Source organism: Cibotium barometz, chromosome 51 (assembly GCF_041138505.1).
Source record: "Cibotium barometz isolate CiBa-2024 chromosome 51, ASM4113850v1, whole genome shotgun sequence".
Lineage (NCBI taxonomy): Eukaryota > Viridiplantae > Streptophyta > Polypodiopsida > Cyatheales > Cibotiaceae > Cibotium > Cibotium barometz.
The window spans coordinates 7,920,971-7,939,266 of NC_141096.1; the positions used below are offsets into that span (position 1 = coordinate 7,920,971).

General features: G+C 37.8%; 1 protein-coding gene across 3 annotated transcripts in view; it reads right to left on the reverse strand.

Annotated features, from left to right (window-relative positions):
• Nucleotides 1-18,296, reverse strand: part of LOC147609274 (solanesyl diphosphate synthase 2, chloroplastic-like) — a 139,281-nt gene that overhangs the window by 16,858 nt on the left and 104,127 nt on the right. Inside the window, exon 6 of one of the 3 annotated variants that reach the window (XM_086787737.1) lies at nt 2-657. The exons of 1 other annotated variant lie outside the window; for it this stretch is intronic. In XM_086787737.1, coding sequence (XP_086643863.1) covers nt 623-657 — 35 coding nt within the window. In that variant the 3' untranslated portion in view covers nt 2-622. Of the gene's footprint in view, nt 1; nt 658-18,296 lie in introns of those variants that run through there. One more of the 3 variants, XM_086787736.1, reaches the window with a different exon arrangement.

The window sequence follows — 18,296 nt, forward strand, 5'->3', positions numbered from 1 at the left end:
TTATTATTAGAATGACTTTAAATTTACTAAAGTAGACACAAAACATTGAATTAAATAACACTTTAGGGAGCATACCTCATCCATGGTTGAGAAGGATTTCGATTAAGCTATTATTTTCTTTATATTTTTTCCCCTGTACTGTAATGACTTTAGATACCATGCATACACATCTTCTATCTTCCATGAGTAAGATGCACCTCGAAAATCCAACAGCTTTATCTCATGATAATTATCCTTAATAGTTGAAAGTATTAAGGCTTTTCCCTCTTTGTTGTGTCGTAAATTAGAAATACCTTGCATATCTTTAAACCAACTATGCACAAGGCGATAATTGGCTTTTAATAATTGATGTTGATCAGGATATAACTTTTTAAGGTAAGATCTTCCATATAACTTCTCATTGTCTCTCTGGAATAGGAGCACAAAATATTTGGTCATATGTTGGGGTATCCAAAGTGCTATAAGTCATGCTAAGAGGACTCATGTAAAGAGGTTCACTCTCTTTAGAAGTAATTCTATCATTGGAGGTGCTTGATACTCTACTCGTATCTCTTAATTGATGAAGCATTTTTATTACTTCTTCAAGAGTTTGTGTCATCATTTGTTGAAGATATGAGGCAACTCAACACCTCTCAAATATTCCATCACCAAATATCCCTAATGAAACAAAATGTCATAAAACATGTAAGGTCAAATACCATATGTATACTCTTATTATCCTTATACCCTTATACATAATGTACAAGAACCATAAATTGACTTCATTAACTATAAAATAAGTATACAAAATTTTTCATAAGTGAAACACAAGATAAATCCATTAGGCACAAAGATATACTTTCATGGATACAAATTACAGGGTGGAACGCAATTAAAAAATTATCTTAAAAAATCAGTATACAATTTTTTTCTTAAGTGAACAAGAAAATTCATAAGACACAAAGACAAACTTTTAAGAGTGCAAATAAGAGGATGGATTGTTGTTAAATAATTATCCAAAAATAAGTTTACATAATGTTTCCTAAGTGAAATACAAGACAAATCCATAAGGTATAATTTTTTCTAAGTGAAACACAAGACAAATCATAAGGCATAATTTTCCCTAAGTGAAACACAAGACAAATCCATAAGGCACAGAGATGTACTTCCACAAGTTCAAATTAAAGAATTGGTGTAGTTAAAATAATTTTTTTAAAAATATATAAAATTTTTCTTAAGTGAAACACAAGAGGAATCCATAAGATACAAAGATGTACTTTCTTGAGTGCAAATCAAAGAAGTGGAAAGCTTTGCATAAGTGAAACACAAGAAACGTATAAAAGGTAAAAAGACATACTTTCACAAGTGCAAATTTAAAGGTGTAATGTAATGTAGTTAAATAATTATCCAAAAAACGTTTTCTGCCTAATGAAACACAAGAGAAGTCCAAAAGGCACAATGACAAACTTTCACAAGTGTAAATTTTATGGTGAAACACAAGAAAATCTACAAGGCAAAAAGACATACTTTCGTAAGTGCAAATTTAAGGGTGTAATATAGTTGAATAATTATAAAAAACAAAGTATTTTGCCTAAGCAAAACACAAGAGAAGTCCATAAGGAACAATGACAAACTTTCCCAAGTACAAATTAAAGAATGGAGTGTAGTTAAATAATTTTTCCAATTTCTCAAATGAATTATATTCAATATTCCTCTTTTGAATAAAAGGATTCATGGGATTTACATAAATCAATTCTACCCATATCTTCACTTTTGATAAATAATCATAAATTGAATTATACTAAAAATTTCTCTTCTTCTCATCTAATTTCTTGGATCTCAATTACCATGGGAATTCCTCTTTTTACATTTAATTAATTGCATTCCAATGTCATGGGTATTCCTCTTTTATCATCAAATATTTCTCATAAAGTAATTTTATCTAAAATAAAATACCCATTAATTCAATATGCTAGGAATTTCTCTTTTCCCATCTAAATGATGGAATTCCAAATTTCATAGGAACTTCTCTTTTAACATTTAAATATTTCTCATAGATAAAATAAATTTATCTAAATTTTATCTCTGAATTTAATTAAAATACTCATTAATTCCAATGTACTAGGAATTTCTCTTTTCCCATCTCAATGATGGAATTCCAAATGTCATAGGAATTCCTCTTTTACCATTTAAATATTTCTCATGGATAAAATAAATTTATCTAAATTTTATCTTTGAATTTAATTAAAATAATCATTAATTCCAATATACTAGGAATTTCTCTTTTCCCATCTCAATGATGGAATTCCAAATGTCATAGGAATTCCTCTTTTACAATTTAAATATTTCTCATAGATAAAATAAATTTATCTAAAATTAATCTTTGAATTTAGATAAAATACCCAATAATTTTAATACGCTAAAAATTACACTTTCCTCATTTAAATATTTGAATTCCAATATGGATGTGGATGTGTATGTATGAATGCGGATATGGATGTGGATGTATGGATGTGGATGTACGAATGTGGATGTGTATGGAATGCGGATATGGATGTGGATGTATGGATGTGGATGTACGAATGTGGATGTGTATGTGGAATAATGAATGCGAGTGTGTATGTGAAATGATGTGACGATGATATGAATGAATCTGATGTGATGAGATGGAAATTGATGTGATTGGATGAGAATGGGTACACATATGAATTGAATGTGGAATAAGTAATGTGGACTGATGAGGGATAATGTGGAAAGACGAGAGTTCATTATAGAAACTGTAATTGTGACCTGTTTGTAAATGACTCTTTTATGTCAAGAATGCTGAGGAAGCATTTTGACCGTCTTGTGATTAAGGTCATGGAGACCTAACTGATAAAGTTGCCACAGCTGACGAAGAGTCAAAGGAGGACGTCTCGCGTAGCATGGTCGACCGAGGTCTTAACCAGCCTCAGTTCGATTTAAATGGTGAGCTTCCAGTACGGTGGATGAGGGACCAAGGAAGCGGCCTATGAGTGAAGCGCTAGGTGACATGCGAAGGATCCTAGAGGGTGTTGACCATACGGTGCTCGGGCTTTGGGTCGCCGAAGATACCCACACATGCATCGTGAAAGATATTGAATCAAGGAGTAAGAGTTGTTTTCTGAAACTGGGCATGGATCTGGTTGATTGACCTTGCTGGTCCTCAAGCGGATGAGTCCATGACTCTTTTATATGGATCTGTTGGTTGATCTTGCTGATCTTCCACGGAGATTCCATTTTGTTATGTGAATATATTGCCGGTTACTATGAGCTAGGAACTATCGAAAAGGCCCCTGTGTGAATAGGCGGTGAGCGTTCTAGTTGCCAATGACGCCATAATTACACCGATGAAGGAATGATTGGAAATAAGGATTCAACAAGAGATTTTGAGGATTGTGATCGGTGACAATTGTTTCATTAAAGGATTGTTTTAAAAAAAGGCAATTTCATATTGGGTGTGTAATTGGTGTGACTAGTTTTATGTTTGCATAGGGGGCCTGGGAACTCTTTTCCCTGGTACCCGAGACAAAACCTAACCAAATTCCTAATTGGATCCCATCACTACAATGGTTGGGCGGTTGGAACCCAACTAAATGAGCTGGTGTAAGATTCCTCCCCAGCCTCTCAAGATGTCCAGTATCTTCCCCTGTAGTCAAATCCCTCTTCAGAAATATAAAAGATCTTGTTTCTACCAATTTTGGCCTAGAGAGAGAAAATCTTCTAGAGAGTGGTAATTCAATTTTTAAATATTTTTGGATGGAAAAATATCTCTTCTTATTAAAATAAGTTCCCTCAAAACAGAAGTGGGGACTCTTGGGTCCCCTATGCAAAAAATAGTCAGTTTGGGTGGGCATCATTATTATGCAATGTCTAATGGTGGTGAAACTTTGCGAGCGGGTCCATGAGACTCCTTTCCCTCCGCTCGGAAATTTTCACCACCATTAGATGCCGGGAGGGTGTGTTACCACCTACTATTTTTTTTGCATAGTGCCCAAAGGGTCCCATATGCAAAAATAGCCGGCCTGGGTGGGAAAACATTATCATACGGTGTCCAATGGTGGTGAAACTTTGTGATCGGGTCCATGGGGCTCCCACCTCTTGGCTTCCAAATTTTCACCACCACCAGCGACGAGCGACGATAGATGGGCGGGACGGGGTGTTTCCACCCGCTATTTTTTGCATAATGTCCAAGGAGTACCCTAAGCAAAAAATAGCATGTTTGGGTGGGGCATCATCATCATACGCTGTCCGATGGTGGTGAAACTTTGCGAGTGGATCCTTGGGGCTCCTACTCCTCCGCTCGAAAACTTTCACCACCATCGTGGATAGGACTACGTGTTGTTGCGAACCGCACTATTTTCACCCATGCTACTTTTTTTGCATAGTGCCGAAGGGGTACCCAACAAAAAATAGCAAGTTTATGTGGAACATCATTTTCATAAGGTGTTCGATGGTGTGAAACTTTGTGAATTTATAATGCAAAATTTACTATTGATGACCATACTATGCGTCAAGAAATAAAGAATTTGATTAATAAACTTTAAGATTATTGACTAGATTTCCAAGTTACACTCAACAGCCATAAGAATCCTAAAAGTAGTTACTCTCTAGTTAATATAGATAAGCTCATATTTACTCTCATGTTTGGGTGGGGCATCATCATCATACGCTGTTCGATGGTGGTGAAACTTTGCGAGTGGCTCCTTGGGGCTCCTACTCCTCCGCTCGAAAACTTTCACCACCATCTGGATGGATAGGACTACGTGTTGTTGCGAACCGCACTATTTTCACCCATGCTATTTTTTTGCATAGTGCCGAAGGGGCACCCAACAAAAAATAGCAAGTTTATGTGGAACATCATTTTCATAAGGTGTTCGATGGTGTGAAACTTTGTGAATTTATAATGCAAAATTTACTATTGATGACCATACTGTTGGAATTAGGGTTGCAGGAATGCACACACAACTTCAAGAAGATGAGGAAGCTTGAGCACAACACTGTAGTGTATTATGAGTGCCAAAAATAAAAGATTACCAACCCTAAAAGATAATGGGCGTATATACAATGCACGGGGGAAAAAACCTCCTAGTGAGGGAAAAAGTGCCCCGGCGGTCCTAAGTGTGTTCACACACATCACTACTATAATATGGTAACAAATCCCCCCTGGAGTGATGCGGTGAACAAGAGCTAGCACTCATGTATAGGGAAGTGTCTAGCTATGTGGACGAATCCACAAAAGGGAGTAAGCCCAAAGCTTTGCGAAAAGCTTCGAACTTTTCACGAGGCAGAGCCTTTGTGAAAAGGTCTGCAAGGTTATCCTGTGTTGGCACATAAGCCAAACTGATCTCTCCTGCAGAGAGTCTCTCCCTGACATAATGGTAGTGCACCTCAATGTGCTTCGTACGAGCATGGAACACTGGGTTCTGCGCAACTGCCAATGCGCTCTGACTGTCAGTGAAGATGGTGGTGGCAGATGGCTGCCCAACACCCAAATCAGCCATAAGGCGTCTGAGCCACACACACTCAACCGTAGCTGTGAAAGCTGCCCTGTACTCAGCTTCACAACTAGAAGTGGCCACAGTAGGCTGCTTCTTGCTCAACCATGATATGCATGAGCTTCCAAGCATGAAGCAAAAAACACTCGTGGACACGCGTGTGTCATAACAACCAGCCCAGTCAGAATCTGAAAAAACATGTAAATCTGGCGGCAATGATCCCCCCTTGGGATAAAACAACCCAAGATGCCGAGTACCACTCAAATAGCGAAAGATACGCTTCACTGCCTGCCAATGCTTAATGCCTGGGCTATGCATAAATCTGCTCACCTGTGAGACTGCAAACTGAATGTCTGGCCTCGTAATGCATACATAAATGAGGCAACCAACAGCTGTCTAATAGAGTGTGACATCAAAGTGATCTCCAGCATCATGAAGACTCAACTTCAAACCTGTCTCCATTGGAGTAGCAATAGGCTTGCAGTCTTCAAGGCCAAATCTCCGCAACAATGTTTCAATATACTTTGTCTGACACAAAGCAATACCTCCATCACACTGCTTAAATTGTATCCCCAAATAATGATGCAAATGCCCCAAATCTGACATCTCAAAAGAGGCATTCAAATCAGCCTTAAAATCAGCAATATGACTCTCATTTGGTCCTGTGAGCAGCATGTCATCGACATAGAGAGCAATGATTAGATGTACAGCATCCACACGTTTAACATACAAACTGCTTTCTGTTGGACTATTCTGAAACCCATGTGCAGTCAAATATGCATGTATTTTTTCATACCAAGCTCGTGGAGCTTGCTTTAAACCATATAAAGCCTTTTTTAACCTGCACACTTTGTTTTCCTGCCCTCTTTGAACAAAACCACGAGGCTGCGATACATACACCTCCTCATGCAAATCTCCATTTAAGAACGCAGTCTTTATGTCCAGCTGATGTACATTCCAACCATTATGAGCTGCTAATGCACAGATGCTACGAACAGTGGTCATACGACATGTGGGAGCAAAAGTCTCATCAAAATCAATGCCCTTCTCTTGAGCATAACCTTTTGCAACAAGCCTAGCCTTATGGCGATCCACTGTGCCATCAGGCTTACGCTTCAATTTGTATACCCACTTAGTGCCAATGGCCTTCTTGCCAGGGGGCAAGTCACATAAAGACCATGTACCATTCTTCATAATAGCATCGTATTCTGCTTGCATAGCAGCCATCCAATTTTCTGAACTTTGTGCCTCATCAAATGAAACAGGCTCACTTTCATCGCACATACTAGAAACAGCCAATGCATAACAATCTGACGCATAAGAGGCACCATGAGAGCCAGAACGAGTGCGACTAGACAAAGGGGCATCCAACTTGCTGTCACGCAAAGTCTGCACCAGCCATCTAGGCATATTCCTAGAGCCCTCAATCTCTTGTCTCTCATCCTCAAGTGCATCATGCACATCTGCATCAGATATAGGCTGATCTGTGCCATCATTTAAAACCTGCATAGGCTGAAAAACTGCCTCATGAGGTATTGCACTTGACTGTGCACCACTGAAAAGAGGCAACAATGTATCATAGACATCACGTGAGCTGATATCTGTCTCCTTAGTACATGAAACCAAGAGCTGAACTGCATCTTCCACAAATACAACATCACGGCTAACCAAAATGCGCTTTGTCTGTGGATGATACAAACGATAGCCTTTGCTCTCAGCACTATATCCAACAAAAATACATTTGACAGCTTTGTCATCCAATTTTCTGCGATGTTGCACAGGCACTAATGCATATGCCAGGCAACCAAAAACACGTAAATGGCCAACAGATGGCTTGCGGCTATGCCAAGCCTCATATGGAGTGACAACCTGTAATGCTTTGGTGGGACACCTATTTAGTACATAAGTGGCACACATGACAGCCTCAAGCCAAAAACCATGTGGTAGACTTTGACTCTTAACCATACATCTTGCCATTTCCATGAGAGACCTGTTTTTTCTCTCAGCCACACCATTTTGCTGTGGTGTATACGGCACTGTACATTGGTGTTTTATCCCACGCTCAGCCAGAAATGCATTAAATTCTGAAGACATATACTCCCCCCCTCGATCTGAACGGAGGGTGCCCATCTTACTTTCTGACACATTTTCAGCCATAACCAAAAACTGTTTGAAGCACAAAAACACTTCGGACTTTGCCTTCAAAGGATATACCCATGCATGCCTGGTAAAATCATCAATGAAAGTCACGAAGTAAAGGTAGTTTCCAAATGATGGAGTTTGCATGGGACCACAAACATCACTGTGAACAAGCTGCAATCTGCGTTCAGCTCTCACTGATCCATCTTTGGGAAAGGAAGCACGCTGCATTTTACCCAATATGCAGCCCTCACAAACATGCTTGACAGGTGCCTCAAGCTTAGGCAAAGAAGACACCATTTCAGATTTCTGCAGGCGCAGCAAACTTGCAAAATTCAGATGACCAAAACGTGCATGCCACAGTTTTGCATCTGAAATAGCCTGCGTATCCATAATAGCACATGCTGAATCCTCTACACATTTGCCATCCATATTGAGCTTATACAGCCCTCGACATAGTGAACCAGATGCTACAATGATGTCACCACAAGAGAGATCATGAACAGTACATCTGTCATCCACAAATTTTACAACCAAACCTGTTTTGGCAAATGCGGAGACTGACAGCAGATTCTTTTTGATCCCTGGCACATACAATGCATCAAAAAGTGTAAAGGTGTTGCCATTTGCAACATTCAGCACAATCTGTCCAACTCCTTCAACGGGATAAGAGGAGTTATTGGCACAAGTGACAGTATTCCCTGTGGGAGCAGACTCAAGGAAAGTGAATAAACTGCGCTGCGAGGTGATATGCTTAGTGGCACCACTGTCAAAGTACCATACATCTGAATCTACTGCAGACATACATGTGTCATGCAAAGATGGGTCATAACTGCACTGCGCATTGAATGCCCATTCTGTATCTAGCACAACATTAGCAGATTCATTGTTAGAAGGAGAGGCATCTGCAACAGCCATACCAGCCTCTTTCTTCTTAGCCTCTTTCGCAGCCAGCTTAGGACACGCTTTGATGACATGATCATTTCCCTTACAGTACTTGCAAAATGTCTTCTGTTTGTCACCCTTCTTCTCATCTTTGTCTTCCTTCTTTGGTTGCGCAGCATTTGCAGATTTCTGCTTACTAGAAGAAAAGCCAGCTTTACCTTTCCCGCTTCTCTGACTAGCAACGAAAGCTTGATCTGCGACACGCATAATATTCCTGTTTTGCCTTGACTGGTCTTCTTGCAGCAAAACAGAAACTAACTCCTCAAATGATAAGGCATTGGGATTGCCTTTCATCATCAAGCGAAGAGTGGAAGCAAAACCCTGATAAGAATCTGGTAGACCATTCAAAACAGTCTGCACAAGTGAACTGTTTGACAGGATTTCATCTGCAGAAATGAGCTGCTCTTTGAAATCCTTGATCTTTGTCAAAAAGCTATCCATAGAATCACCTTCATTCATATGCTCACTCTCCAACTGTTTTCGGAGATAAGCAACACGAGCCTCATTTCTTGCCTGATACAATGTGGCAAGTACATCCCAAGCATCCTTAGAAGTCCTGCAGGAGCGAATATGTGGGATAATGGTACGTTTGACAGACAGCGCAATCAAGGCATGAGCCTGCGCATCTCTACCATCCCAACAAATCTGCTCTGCTGAAAGTGGTGGTTCTCGAACAGCTGCTACAGCACTTGTGCCTGCACCATCATCAACAGTACCTGTTTCTGATGTGTTTGCAGCATTCCCAGCCACAATAGGACGTGCATCAATACCCTGCACAATGTTCCATAACCCCTTTGCTACCAATACATGTCGCATCATATATGCCCACAATGGATAGTTGGTGCCATCCAACTTATCCTCAGTAGTAGCCAACATGCGGAATACATCATTGTTGTCAGCCATGGCCAATGACTGTACTACTAGATGTAAATGCTGTCTGTAAGAGGTAAACCTGTATAAAATCGACCTGTGCTATGTAGCACAGCCCAAAACAGACGAATGGGCACCTGTCCTGCAGATTTTAATCTTGACAGAAAATCTGCACAGTAGGACGATTTTGCCTGCGCAGTACTTGGAATGCAAAAACGGAGGGCGAAATGACTTCAGATCAAAATTCTGAAACGAACTAGCCCTATGGGCTATCCCACGGCATATACTAACCTGCAGACGCTCGTGAAACCTCGTTGCAATCGGAGGAGATGAAGCGGCAGGTGCCGGTGATGCTGCCCGGGAGGAGGAAGCCTGCTCTGATACCAATTGTTGGAATTAGGGTTGCAGGAATGCACACACAACTTCAAGAAGATGAGGAAGCTTGAGCACAACACTGTAGTGTATTATGAGTGCCAAAAATAAAAGATTACCAACCCTAAAAGATAATGGGCGTATATACAATGCACGGGGGAAAAAACCTCCTAGTGAGGGAAAAAGTGCCCCGGCGGTCCTAAGTGTGTTCACACACATCACTACTATAATATGGTAACACATACTATGCGTCAAGAAATAAAGAATTTGATTAATAAACTTTAAGATTATTGACTAGATTTCCAAGTTACACTCAACAGCCATAAGAATCCTAAAAGTAGTTACTCTCTAGTTATAGATAAGCTCATATTTAGGGTATTCATAGATAGCCATAAGAATCCTAAAAGTAGTTACTCTCAACTTATATGTAATCTCATATCTAGGGTATTAAAAGAGATGCATCCTCTCAAATTCATTTCTCACTTTGAGAAAAAAAAAGTGAGAGGAGTACTCTCTTAAAGGTTCTACTACAAAAACATTATTGAAAGTTGGCATGGACGTAGGTTATCATCTTAGGTGGGATAAAATGTGAATTGTTAAACTCCACATAGTGGCTGGATTTGTCTCTTTAGATAATGTAACAGAAATAGTGATTAGATTATGGTGTAATCGTGGATGTATCTATTGACGTAATTTTTGATATATATGTATATATATTATTTATTCCAAAAAAAGCCAATAGGGTTGCAAAAGAAGGCCACTATTTTGGAAAAAATCTAAATTTAGCTAATTTTTTAACGTCAAGTTAGTTTATGGCCTTCAAATTTCAACCTTAGATGTGACTTAAGATCAATCAATCAATAATATCATTAGTTTGTTTGTTTTATCAGGTATTGCTAAAGTTACCCCCAGTGAGGCTTGGCTGATATCAATCTAAGTACCCTTGTAATACTTAAATGTCAATATCTCATCCTTTACCCATATTATGACATCAAGCCTATTAGCCACCCACATGATATTATGACATCAGGCTTGTTAATCCACAGGATATTATGACATCAAGCATGTTACTATCCGTAAGATATTTCATCAGAGAGAAGAATGTGTAGATAGGTCCTTTGGTTTTCTTGAGCCACCTTTGGGTCTTAAGTCCAAATTTTGGTGCTTTGCTTTCGACTAGCAAACTCATGAGCTGGCAGCTATGCTTTGGAGCTTTAGACTGGGATGCTAGAGAAAGAAAACCAACTTAGAGGATATACCTCCTATCAAAGTTTCCTACTTTCTCCTCAGAACTAATGTAATTTGGGCAGTAGATCAACAATATCAGAGTTATAATAATAATTAACCCTTATAAATGAAAAACAAGTGATTTTACAAAACACTTTGATCTGATCAAAATCTACCCCTGCAGGGTTAAAAACTCTACTGTTCCTAGATGTCCAAATTTTTCACAAGCCAATGAATCTGATCAAAGTTATTAGCTCAGTTAAGTCTCTCTTCCATGGGCATGAATAGATGGATTGGGCATTAATAGATGGATTGCAAACCTATTTTCTAATAAGAAGCCTTCTCTAGAAGTTTTGAACATCACATCACTTGATGTTCACATGAAAGTAGGAAAAACTTTCAAAAGTCACTCAAGTGGAAAAAAATCATGGCATAAAGTCAAAAAGAAAGAAAGGATATAATTGTTTGGACTATGTAGAACTCAAGGTAAAGTGGGACAACTCAAGCTTAGAAAAACAATGGAGTGGAAAAAAAGGTTGGTAAGCTCTCCATTGAGTGGGTGAGGCAGGTGTAGGAAGATGAGAGGTAGAGAGTATTCAAGTGCTTTAGAAAGTGGCACTCGCACGATGGCAATTTTATCTACACTACTTTTGAAACCCTCCAGTGTCCACCCACACACCGGCCCACTCTCCTCTATCTTGATTGATGAAAGCCCCTCTACCCACACGCTCTTATGCCTTCATTTTCTGGAATGCTCCTCCTCCTCTTCCTCCTTTGTTGAACCCCATTACTCCAATACGAGAAAACAGGCATTAATTCCCTAGTTAAATATATCACTCTATTACAACTGTGTTAATTATGGGGCTCGCGCAGTATTTCAAGGCTAGATACCAGAAGATCAAGCTCAAGAAGCTTTACAAGAAGGTTGATGCAACCAATAGCATGAGAGTGGAGGCCAGCAGCAGGCTCGCACAGAAGATCATTGCAGAAACCATGAAGGCTGCAGACGCACCCGGAAAGAAAGCCTTGATCACATAATCCTTATTTTGTAATTAAACAAATAATTATCATCAGATTATCTGTTATAACTTTTGTTTATGAATACTGAGCGGCTCTTTTGCAGTTATAAATAACGAGCTCATCAGAGCGTAAGGGGATGGATGGATTTCATGGGCAACGGAGGTAGTCTTTGATCTCCGTTTATTGCTTTGATTGTGTCTTCCAAATTGTCTGGTAAACTCAAAGCGAACTTTCCGATAGACTGTGTGTGTGTGCGTGTGTGAGAGAGAGAGAGAGAGAGAGAGAGAGATCGGGCCGGGAGGGCGGGGGAGCTTTTGGCTTTAGTGAGGGTCCCCGTCCGCCGCCGTGCAGTTTTGAAGGGGCGCGTTGCAATATCTTCGTGTGCTCTTACACTCCGCGCCTCCCTATCCACACATTTTCCAAGCCCATTTATTTAGAATTTTTTCAAAGTATGCAACCTCGTAGGGGCGCTTGTAACCTGGAGGTACCGGGTTGGACACCTGATACTTACCTTGCCCTCACTTTGTAGAGGATATGAGGGGTCCTCAGGCTCAGGGAGTACTTTGCTCCCTTCTAGTAGTCGTAGGGGTGCGTGTATGGTAATGTAAGGGTGCAAATATACTATGGTAATGTAAGGGTGCAAATATACTATATCAGACTAAAGCTCTGGCAATCCACTTTATATTCCAATTAATTATGTGGGGGATGTGTGACTAAAGCTGAACATATGGTTTTGGGATCTATCTAGGTCCGAGTGTTCTCTTTTTTCTCTCTCTTGTGGGTATGTGCACCATCTTCTGCTTATAAGTTCATCATCTTTTGCTTAAAAGTTCATCAAAACCATCATACTTTTTTTTTTCATGAGGTCTTATTCCATTGCTAGTCACACAAGGGAATTTCACCCAGCTATACACATATATACCATACTACTTATTACACACGCACACTCGAGTATCATAAGGAGGTACCACCTTTCCAAATATTGGCCACTTTCGTTAAGTAGTGAATAAGCCATAGGATGAACCCTACGCATTAGTCAATCGGCTGATTGGAGTGAACACCCTCTGCACAGCTTTGATAGAACCGAATATTGCAAGTAGAGTCACAATCTTTGATGTCCATGGCAACAATCATCCCTGATCCATAGCATGAGCTTGAAGGAAAAGCATTGCACAAAGTTGTCGCCTACAAGATCATCGAAGAGGAGGCTGGAAGCAAGCAGCAAGAAGATTGAACAATGATAAAGTAAGGTATGTGGATGGTAGCCTACATGCCCACCTACATATGAACACACACTTAGTATGAGGTATCTCCTGGATTTAAACCTAGGACCTGTAGTAGAAAGTTTAATGCCTTATCCACAAGACTACCACCTTGGGGACCACAACCATCATACTAGGATTAACAACAAGAAATCACATAATTAAAATAAGAAATTTACGAGAACTACTGATATGTGGGTATGAGAGAGAGAGAGAGAGAGAGAGAAGAGGGGCAGGGGCATGATGTTAGCTTACATGTTTACAAGTATCATAGTATAAGCATAAAATCAAAGCAACACCATGGTATAAGCACAAGATTAGCAAAGCATGAAAGCTTTAACTTCTCGAAAATTATGTCTATGTTTTCTCACTTGTTTTCTAGCTTGCCTAGATTTTTCATCTTTCTTTTCACTCGTTTTCTTGGGCAAGCTATTTAGAGAGGAAACTGAACTTAAGAGGAAGAGTTAATATTGTGTGTGGCACATGTGAGATGAGACTCATAAGAGAGAATTTTAAGAAATTATGTCTCATCCTTTTTCTCCTAATTCTACCTGCAAACTTTTACTTGCATGAGGTATTAAGGTAGAACTCGTGTCTCTTTTAAGTAAGATTGAGGCTCGAATGTCTTGGGATTGCACAACCTGTTGTTTTTATAAATTCTTTTGGTTAGTTTGATTACTTTCCTTCATCATGATGCCTCAAGAATTCTAGATCATATAGTTCTACTTCTAATAGCTAACCAATGGTTATATATCACTTCATACATTTGAATTCTAGATTATATAGTTCTACTGATTATATATAACTTTGTACATTTGAATTTCTCTTATGTAGCTCAGGCTTTTAGAAATTACACCAACTCCTTTTCTTTCGTAGGGTTCCTTGGTTCTATGGATCAGTAATTGACTTTTATTGACATTGAAAACTTGATTTATTTATTTTTTGGATTGAGATTCTTTATTAAGCCAATCCTCCTCTATCCTTGATCTATAGCACTAGTGTTGTGTTCTTATTTTCTTTATGTCCTTGGTGACTTTTCTCTTCTAAGACTTGGAGATCTTTCTTTTCTTTTAGAGTTAACTAAGTTTTTTGGAGGAGGGGTCACTGAAAAAGATAAGATGGCATGTGAGGAAGCATCGATGTGGTGACACGATGCTTAATAGAAAAGCTATTAGTCAAAGCTGCCAATACATCATTAAGAATATTCTTACCTTGATTAGACACTATCTCCTTCGGGTATCCAAACAAGCAATAATCCTTCCATACATGAAGCATGCAATCTCCTCGAGTCAGATTGTATGTCCATAAGAAAGATAACCTTGATCTCTTGATTAGTACCTTGATCAACACAAACTTCCTACATACCTTCGAAATGTATGCGGTCTATTCTGAAGATAATATCTCCAGGATCACTTAGATAAAAAAGGGTCATTATAAATATCTAAATATTAAAGGAGGAGCTTCCCTCATCATCAATCCTATCAAGAAGGTGGTCAAACTACCCAATAAAGAGGGTTCTACTGAAGCTTCCTTCAACACAAAAAGGTAAAGGTATGCTATAAAAATCAAAGCAATGTATACAAAATACCTAACAATTTGCTTTGAAGACTATCTTGCTAGATGGGAGAAATCTAAATTTGAAGTAGAGCTGCCACTCAAAGAAAGAGCCACTCTAACCAAAGCCTCTCCCACTCTGACCAAAGCCTCTCATGTTGCTATGAATCTTGATGAACTTGAAGAATTTAGAGATCTCATCCAAGAGATGCTAAAAAAGGGACTAATTAAGGAAGTCGACTTAGATTGGTCCTCTCTTGCCTTCTTCACATTAACAAAAAAATAGACTAATTAAAGAAGTTGATACAGAATAGTCCTCTCTTGCCTTGTTCATTAACAATTATAATGAGATCAAGAGAGGGAAAAAACGAATGGTGATTGACGACAAAAAACTTCATCAATATGTGATAGATAAAAAATATCATATTCTCGATAAAGATGATCTGATCAAGTTAACCTCTTCTCTGCAAAATGGTTCTCTCAGATGGATATGAAAATTTTCTTTCATCAAATCAAGATTGCCAAAAAGGATAAAGATATAATGGCTTTTGTAGTTCCATCAATGGAAGGTGATTTCATTTAGTCTGAAGAGTATACCCTCAGAGTTTCAAAGTTTAGATTTATGGATTTTAAAACAAAGTTACATATATTTCTTTAAAAGATTAATGGCTTTTGTAGTTCCATCAATGGAAGGCGATTTCATTTGGTCTGAAGAGTATACACTCAGCGTTTCAAAGATGCATTGATTTAGTCCTTAAAGAGTTCAAAAAGTTTATAGCTCTTTAAATGTCTCGGAGAGCACCTCATGTAGCCTATGATGAGATTCAGATGTTTAGATTTATGGATTTTAAAACAAAGTTACATATATTTTTTAAAACTTATTAATTTTTGGGGAGTAACAATCTATGTGGGACAAACTATGCTTTAGGGACATATATTGTAGAAGATCTATGGTTTTCTTAAAAAGTTTCCAGATATCAAAGTAAGCCAAAGGTTTCTTGGGTGTATGAATTTTGTTTCTTGGATTTACCCTCTCAACCTCCCCAAACATTGGCCCAACCTCTTTGGAAGTTCTTGACTGGAAAATTTGAATAGACCAATAAACAAAGAGAAGCAATCAAGAAAATCAAATAAAAATGCCTCTCCCTTGCAAAAATGCATCTTCCCACCACAAGTGGACATCTTACTATATATTATAACACCTATGATAAATATTGGGGTAGCATTCTTACATAAATAAAGGATGGCAAAGAGAAAATTTATAGATATGTTGCAGGAAGATTGCATAATGTAGAATTAAATTACCCCTCCATCCTCAAAGAAGTTATGTCTACCAAGAGATGTTTTAAAAATTTTAGGCTATTTATCCTTTCAATGGAATTCACATTAAAATAGACCTTAACAATTTCATGGGCTTCCTTTCCTGGAAAAATATAAATAAAATTGGCAATGGTTGACTTCTCCGGTGTGAGCACGATGGTTTGCTTGTTTGCCGGATTCAAGTGTGAACATGCCAAAGGCACAAATAATTATGTGGCGATGTTGGCATGTGAAGGTTCATTGGAGCCATTGTATGCACATTATGCGAAGCTAAGTTGGAAGCTACAACTCATATACTTAAAGATATAAATAAAGAGCAATTTTGGAAAAAAAATCACAATTTCGGCACTATTCCATACAAGAAATTTGAGAGTGTCTTCTCCACAAAGTTATAATGAGAGATGTTATTTCTAATGTTTTGAAGTGAGTAGGTTTTGTTAACGATAGTATGATTGCTTTAGTGACTTGCATAGAACTCAATGTTAACCCATAGTTTTATTCTTAGTCATTCAATGCTTATTCGGTGAATAGCTATGAGGATCCAACCAATATACTGAATGTATGTGACACTTTGTACCACACCTATTAGCATCTTAAGATGCAAAGCGCACTGCTTATGTATTCATTCTTTCATTTATTCAAAAGTAGTAATATACACAGTCACTGATGGTTTGCCGATTACCTGTCTTTTATTTACTTGTTTGAACTGGTATTCTCTCTTTTGGAAAGATTAGTCATCTTTATGATTAGATCCTTGTTAGAAGGATGATTCTCAATGATAATCTCTTTATTTTAATCAAAACTCTAGGCTTGATAAGCTAGAGGAAGAGATTAGATATTTTCATGATTTTTAATCTAGTAAAAATGATAGTTAATTCTTTTTAACTTGATTATGAGTAAGAAAAATCATACTAACTCATTCTAAATTGAAAGAGGGTTATGCTAACATTTTTAGAAAAGAGGAATGGTTATTTTAGAATAATCAAGAGATTTATTCATAATTATGCTTAAAATTATGATTATAATTATGTTATGTATGCATAATTTAATTTTAGTCTAAAACAAGAGTTCATATCATATTTTCATTACAAGTATTCATTTTAAAATAGATAATTGAACATTCTCAGTAATTACAACGAGGCTATGGTAAAATTTTCCAGAAAAAAGATAAATCTTATTCTTATGCATATTTTTAATAAAGCAAAAAGAGGAATTCCCATCATATTCTAGGCATAGATATTTTTATGCATTATTCAGTAGTCAGAAAAATAAAGAAGGTTATGCACAAATTTTATAGAATCATTCAATGGATATGAATGAATATAGGAATGATATAAATGATGGATATAAATGATGAATATAGGAATGATATAAATGAATGTGAATGGATATAGGAATGATGTGAACGGATGTAGGAATGATGTGAATAGATATAAGTGGATGTAAATGAATATAAGAATGATATGAATGAATGAGAATGGATATGAGTAGATGTGAATAGATATAGGAATGATGAGAATGGATATGAGTGGATGTGAATAGATATAGGAATAATGAGAATGGATATGAATGGATGTGAATGGATATAGGAATGATATGAATGAATGTGATTGGATATAGAAATGATGTGAACGGATGTAGGAATGATGTGAATAGATATGAGTGGATGTGAAAGAATGTAAGAATGATGTGAATGAATGAGAATGGATGTGAGTGAATGAATGAGAATGGATGTGAGTGGATGTAGGAATGATGTAAGAATGATATGAATGGATGAGAATGGATGTGAGGGGATGTAGAAACGGTGTGAACGATATAGGAATGATGTGATTGGATGTGAGTTAATGCAGAAAATGTGGAATAATGAGAAATGACGTGGAATGGGATGATGAGAAATGACGTGGAATAATGAGAAATGACGTGGAATGGGACGATGAGAAATGATGTGAAATGGTGAGATATGATAAGGAATAATGTGAAAGAATGTGGGATGATGAGAAAAGATGGGAATTCTATTTGGAACTGTATTTGTAGAAAAAACCTCTTTTTTTAAATATTGTTTTATGTCAAGAATGTTGGGGAAGAATTTTGA